This window comes from Entamoeba dispar, genomic scaffold (genome assembly GCF_000209125.1).
Source record: "Entamoeba dispar SAW760 scf_1105229458293 genomic scaffold, whole genome shotgun sequence".
NCBI lineage: Eukaryota > Evosea > Mastigamoebida > Endamoebidae > Entamoeba > Entamoeba dispar.
In genome coordinates this window covers 6,649-13,594 of record NW_001853120.1, presented here as the reverse complement: position 1 = coordinate 13,594, position 6,946 = coordinate 6,649, and the positions used below count along the sequence as shown (strand labels likewise).

The window sequence follows — 6,946 nt, the reverse complement described above, 5'->3', positions numbered from 1 at the left end:
TGTTATGTTTTAGAAATATGATAATAAATAGAATTTGTATAAATTATCATTTATTATTTAATTTTCATCATTTTATGTTAATTATATTTTATTCTTTTATTTTTATTTGTTTTTATTTTATTTTTGATGATAATGAATAAAAACATTACATAATGAATAATTAATATGTTCAAATGAATGAAGTGTAAATAATTATTATTTATCATTATTCATTTCCTTTTCATTATTTTAAATATCTTTTATTTCATTTATCTATTCATTAAATATACAAAGAAATAAATAAATAAAAAGATAAAATAAATAAGAATGAGATGACACATAACAAATAAATGAATACACCTAAATGAATAGAATGAAATGAATAGAATATAGAAATAAAAGAATGAAATAAAAATAAATAACAAAAAGAATAAATAAATGTGATATATAACAATAAAATAAATAATGTTATTAAAAACATAAAATGAACTTAATAATAATAATGGGAATAACAACATCAAAACCAAATGATAAAACAAAACAAATAATTCAACAAATAGAAGAATGGACAGAAAGAAGAATATTTGATGTTATATTTGATTCAGATATTGATAATTGGAATAGGCATACATCAATATTTAATCAAAGAATAATGAATAAAGAACATATAATAATTATTATTGAAGATACATATGGAAATAAATTTGGAGGATATGTTAATGTGAAAATTGATAAATTTGGTGATTATATAAATGATCCAAAATCATTTTTATTTTCATTAGAATCAAAAAGAAGAATACAAGGAATGATGAAATTTGATATTAAATATCCACAACGGGCATTTTATTTAGAGAATCAATCAAGTGATTGGTTGTTTGAATTTGGATTTAGTGATATTGTTGTTTATAAAGAAAATAATAAAACAGAATCATATTGTAAACGATATTCATTTTCATATAAAGGAATATCAAATGTACTTTGTGAAAAAGAATATCCAGAATATTTCACACCACAACGAATTATTGTAATTGAAATGAAATGATTTTTATTCATTATTATTTATTTGAAATATAAAAACTAAAAAAGAATATAAAATAAAATTAATAAATGAATATGAACATTTCATTTATCAATGAATGAAATGGTGAATATAAAAATGTTCATATTTCATTCTTGTTTTATTTTATTTGAAAGAATCATATTCATTATGTTAATTTAATAAATAATAAAAAGAAATAAGAATAAAAGATAAATAAAAATATAATAAAATATTTATTTTATTCTTTTTTATTTATTTTTTATTTTATTTATATTATTTTATATTTCTTTCTTTATGTTAATACCACCAAAGATAAAAGAAGTGATAATGATGATTTAATAAAAGAATAGAAAGTATTAAAACTATATGATATAATAAAATAAGAGATCATCATAAATATTTAAAAAAGATAAAGAAATAAATAAAAGAAATGATAGAAAATAACAAAAGAAAATAGAAGAAGAATAAGAAATCACAAACAATTTTAAGAATTTAATAGAAAAAGAAGAAAAGAAGAAAGAATACATAAAATAAAGAAATTAGAATAATAGAATATACAAATAATATATAATAATACAAGAAAATATATTTATTACAAAATATAAATTATCAAATATGTATAAAAAAATAATATACCATGTTTAATAGAGAAATAAAGAAAATATATAAACAGACATAACAAGATATATTTGTAGTTGTTATTACATCTTTTGATATATTTTCAAAAACAAATAGAATAAAAATGAAACAAATAATATAAAAAAGAAGGAGAATAAATGATGAAGAAAAAAACAATAAATATAAACTCATCTTAACTACTATTTAATACAAATGAATTTAGAGTGATTTAATAAATTAATTAAATATTGATTATTATTTATGAACATACAATAAATGATATAAAATAAAATTATAGAAGATAGGATTAATTTGAATAAAAAAAACATAAATAAAAAAAGAAATATATAAAAAAGAAGATCAAAAAGATAATGAAAAATTGTTGATAATTATTAATTGTAGAGAGAAAGATAAAATAAAAAAAAAAAAGAATTAATTAAAAGATTTTTTTTCAAAAGAAGTAATGAAATCAGGAGAAGCATCTTCAAGCCATTTAAAATTTACACGAGTAACACCAACCATTGTTTTATAAGCAGTTTCTACTATTTCATGAAAAACAATATAATCAGGAAGTTGACCATATAAAACACTTTTAGAAGAAATAACAGCAGGTTGTTTAGTAATAGCTGTAAGATAAGCATGCCTTAAACCCGAATTAATATATTTACCAAGTTCTTCTCTTCTAACAAGTCTAGCAACATTATCAACAAAACAAGAAGCAATAATTTTTCTAAGTTCGATTTGTTCAGAAGGAGTAATTAAATGAGTTGGAATTTTATTTTGTTTACCTAAAATATTACAAAGTTGAGATCTAAGTAATAAAATTTCATGAAAAGCTTGAATTTTAATACCATAAAGTTTACAATATTGTAATTCAGTAATACTTTTTTTAGCTTCAGCAATACGGAAAGTATCAATTAATAAAATTAAACTAATTAAATCAGAATCTTTATTTATAAATAAAGAACGATCACATTCTTGATCAAGAAAAATATCATTTACACTTAATCCTGAAACTAATGTTAATCCAATTTCTTCAATTCCTTTTTTTTGAGTTAAATATAATATTTTTCCTAATCTTGGATGTAATGGATATTCTTTAATAATTTTTCCAATTTCTGTTATTCTTTCTTTAGAATCTAAAATTCCTATTATTTCTAATATTTTATTTGCTTCTTTTAATCTTTCTATATTAATTTGACTTGGAAATGGAAAATTTATTACTTTATCAATTCCCATTCCTTTTAATGTTAATATAACACTTTCTAATGGCATTCTTTCAATTTCTGCTTTTTCAAATTCTTCAAATATATTTTCATATATTGATGATGAATAAAGTCTATAACAATATCCTTCAAAATTTCTTCCTGCTCTTCCTGCTCTTTGTGCTGCTGATGCTTTTGAAATCCATTTAATAACAAATGAACTTATTCCACTTTTAGTGTCATAATATCTTGTTTTTTTTCTTCCACTATCAACAACATATTTAATATTTGGAATTGTAATTGATGTTTCTGCAATATCTGTTGATATTACACATAATCTTTTTCCTTCTGGTATTTTTTCAAATATTTTTTCTTGTTCTTTTGGTTCTAAACTTGAATATAATGCTAATACATATAATTCTTGATTTTCTTTATTATTTCTTAATTCTTTACAAACTTCTTCAATTTCTTTATGACCTGTTAAAAATACTAAAATTCCTCCTCCTGGTAATTTTTTATGAATTTTATTTACTTTTTTAATTGCTTCTGAACAATAATCTTCTATTTCTGTTCTTTTACTAAAATATGTTCTTACTGGATATTGTCTTGTTTCTACTTTAATTACTTTTGGTGCTTTTTTAAATAATCTTTGATTTTCTGTAAATTCACTTACTCTAAGTGTTGCCGACATAATAATTAATCTCATTGCTTCTCCTCTCTTATTTCTTAATTTTACTATTCGACTTAAAATACCAATTAATATATCTGTATTTAAATTTCTTTCATGTGCTTCATCAATAATAATACATGAGTATTTTCTTAATAATACATCACTTTGAATTTCTCTTAATAATATCCCATCTGTCATAAATTTGATTTTAGTATTTTCTTTTACTTGACTATCATATCTAATTTGATATGATACTACTCCTCCTTCTTCTCCCATTTCTTCTCCTACTCGTTTTGCCATTGCTGTTGCTGCTATTCTTCTTGGTTGTGTTATTCCTATCATTCCTTTAAATTCTGATTCTTCATTCCCAAATCCAATTTCATATAATATTTGTGGTATTTGTGTTGTTTTTCCACTTCCTGTTTCTCCACAAATAATAACACATTCATTTTCAATTATCCCTTCAATAATATTACTTTCTTCCATTAGTATTGGTAATTCTTTTCTTCTTTTTTCAATTTCTTCCTTTCTTTTTATATTTACTGCAATTATTCTTTTATTCTTTCTTTCTTTTATTTCTTCATTACTATCTTTTACTTCTTCTTTTACTTCTTCTTTATTATCTTTTACTTCTTCTTTTATTTCTTCTTTTATTTCTTCTTTATTATCTTTTATTTCTTCTTTTACTTCTTCTTTAGTATCTTTTGTTTCTTCTTCTTGGTCTTCACTCATTTCTTTATTTTCTTCACTTTCTTCTGAACTCTCTTCTTTAACGAAAACTACTTTTTCATCTCTTCCTTTTTTCTCATCTTTGTCAACAACTTCCATTTTCTCATTAACAAATCCAAATCCAAATGTTTTCTTCCCATCATTTACAACAATCTTTGTGACTTTCTCCTCTGTTTCTTTATTCTCTATTTTCTTTTTAACTACCTCTTTTTTTTGAACTTTCTTTGGCATAATAATAACATTCTCTTGATTCTCTGCATCCATATCAATTCCTAATTTTGTGCTTGATTTGAGATTAGGTAATTCTTCTTCCGTTAACATGATCTTACTAAGCTCTTCAAATAACTCTTGTCTTCGTTGTTTTAAGTTAATTTTTTTCTTTGCTTTTTCAACTCGTTTTCTTTTGGCACTTGTCATTCGTTTATTCAAATTAGGCTCAATAAATTGAATCTCTTCTTTCTTTTCTTCTTCTTTCTTCTCTTGCATCTCTTCATGACTTACCTCTTCTTTAACACTCATCTTTTCTTTTTTTTGTTCTAGGGTTTTCTCTTATGAGATGACACTTTATCTCTTCATTTTTCTTATGCAGTGCTACTTATTAACTAATTCTTGACCTACTACCCAATGCGTCTATCCTTCTTTGCTCCATCCTGATCTTTGTTTGTTAGTTGTGTTCTTTTGAAAGAGTCAATGGTCTATATCACACATTTATTTTTTATTCTAAATTTTCATATCTCTCTCAGTTTTTACTCGTTGAATAATTTAATGACTTCTTCTTTCCCAGTCACTTCATTAGACACAAATATGAATTATCTTCACCCCCTTTAAGTTCTTTATTTCATTGTCTTCTTTTTTAATTACTTGTAGTTATTTCTTTTCTTCAAATGTCTTAATATTATGACATGCTAAATAGTCATCAAATATTCAACTTGTTTTACTCTTCTTATTTAACATACATAATCATTGATAATGATATTCTCTTCAATTAATATAAATACATAATATCAATTCATTGTGATTTCGAGTTATTTATTTTCATCATAATTAAATTTAAATCATCTAATATGATGATACTATTATGATAATTTATGTATCTTTCATTCTAAATTATGATTTAATTTATTTTCATTTCTTTAACTTGAATGATGATAATATTAAGATATTCATCATCAATATCAGTAGAGTTATTTTTTATGATAATGTTTTTTATTATTGGATTACACTCTACTTTACCTTCTATGATGGAGCTCATTTTCATTTTGATGTGTCTTTTAGTTGTTTCTTTTATTTTATGTGAATTTTAATATTATTAATGTATTCTTTCTCATTATTTACATTATTATTTATTATTTTTATTATATTTTCAGATCCTTTTATCAATGCAGAATATACAACAAATTTTGTTGCCATGGCTATTGAGTAATACCATAGAGTCTTGTAAAGAAAATCAAACAAGACACAGGTATTCAAGTTCAAAGAAAAGAAAGGACTTCAATAGCAATAAAATGCATAATAATAATGATAAAAGAAATAACAGGAAAAAAGGGTTTAGAAAAAGAAGAACACAAAGAAAAACAAATAAAAAACAAGGCAAGTATAATGGTAATAAACATTATACATATAAGAAACCTAAATGGTTAACAACAAAAGAAATTCAAAAGAAAATTAAAAGAATAACAAGAAAATGGGAAAAAGGAGAATACGAAGAATTACTTAAAAAGAATGAAAGAAAAGAAATGGTATAATATTCTCCAAGAAGTATATTCAATAAGGAAGAAAAAAACACTAGAGAAAAACAAAGAAGAATTCAAAGATAAAACAAAAGATTGGAAAAGTGATGATATTAAAACAATCGAAGAAGAAATCAAAAACAAACATCGAAACAAAGAAATGAATGATAGATGTAAAACTGCAAGAATAATAAATGAAAAAGAAAATAAATGGAAAACACAAGATAAAGAAGAGAAAATGGAAGAAGAAGGCAACAAAGAAGAAATCAACACACTTCAAAATAAAATTAAAGAAATAGAAGAAACTATTAAAGAACTTCAAACAAAAAAGATGGAAGAAGAACAAATCATTTCAAATGAAATGATTCAAAAAGCAGGAGAAACAGTCAGGAGAGAGTTTGAAGAAGAAATAAAAAAGATTCAAACACAAATAAACAATATTCAAACTACATGTAATGAAATAAGAAAAGAAAACTCTAAATTAAAAGAGGGAAATAATACATTACAATGAAAAATAAATGAAGCAAATGGTAGAAGGAACATAGAAGTAGGAGGTAAGGATGAAACCATCCTCACACTCCGAACTAGCTATGAGAAGCTGAAGAAAGAGAAGGACGAAGTCCTTAAGAGTGCTAAGCTGGAGAAGAAGAGGGCTGAGTGCTAGAGAAGAGTGCTGAGCTGCTAGAGAAGAACATAAGAGATAAAGAAAATCAAATCTCTGTATATCAAAAAAGTGCGATTCAAAACTATGAGATTGCAGAAAAAACAAGAAAAAAACTAGACCATACACAAAGAGAAAATGAAGAACAAAAACAATTAATATCAAAACAACAAGAAAGTATCGAAAATTTTTTATCACAGAAGAACTGGAGAAGAAGAAAACAATGACTCTAGTGATAAATACACAACCAATATTGAGAACATCATCATCTGGGACAATACAAATGAACCAAACTACCCCTATGAAAAAGACAAT

At 23.3% G+C, this 6,946-nt stretch overlaps 1 protein-coding gene across 1 annotated transcript, besides 18 other annotated features; it reads right to left on the bottom strand.

Annotated features, from left to right (window-relative positions):
• Positions 1-20: 20 nt before the first annotated feature.
• Positions 21-65: a sequence feature (AT_rich).
• A 4-nt stretch (positions 66-69) lies between these two features.
• Positions 70-124: a microsatellite.
• Positions 125-260: 136 nt separating this feature from the next.
• Positions 261-419: a microsatellite.
• A 3-nt stretch (positions 420-422) lies between these two features.
• Positions 423-483: a sequence feature (AT_rich).
• A 22-nt stretch (positions 484-505) lies between these two features.
• Positions 506-1,312: a repeat region.
• Positions 1,313-1,422: 110 nt separating this feature from the next.
• Positions 1,423-1,606: a microsatellite.
• Positions 1,542-1,648: a microsatellite.
• Positions 1,649-1,741: 93 nt separating this feature from the next.
• Positions 1,742-1,823: a microsatellite.
• Positions 1,824-1,863: 40 nt separating this feature from the next.
• Positions 1,864-1,899: a sequence feature (AT_rich).
• Position 1,900: 1 nt separating this feature from the next.
• Positions 1,901-2,078: a microsatellite.
• On the bottom strand, positions 2,069-4,759 carry EDI_205440 (ATP-dependent RNA helicase, putative; the record flags this gene model as incomplete). Its single annotated transcript, XM_001734458.1, has 1 exon — positions 2,069-4,759. The coding sequence occupies one exon, from the start codon at positions 4,757-4,759 to the stop codon at positions 2,069-2,071; it is 2,691 nt and encodes an 896-aa protein (XP_001734510.1).
• Positions 2,552-2,600: a sequence feature (AT_rich).
• Positions 4,010-4,092: a microsatellite.
• Positions 4,101-4,206: a microsatellite.
• Positions 4,690-4,773: a microsatellite.
• A 204-nt stretch (positions 4,774-4,977) lies between these two features.
• Positions 4,978-5,199: a repeat region.
• Positions 5,200-5,203: 4 nt separating this feature from the next.
• Positions 5,204-5,376: a repeat region.
• Positions 5,314-5,604: a repeat region.
• Position 5,605: 1 nt separating this feature from the next.
• Positions 5,606-6,946: part of a repeat region that runs on past the window's edge.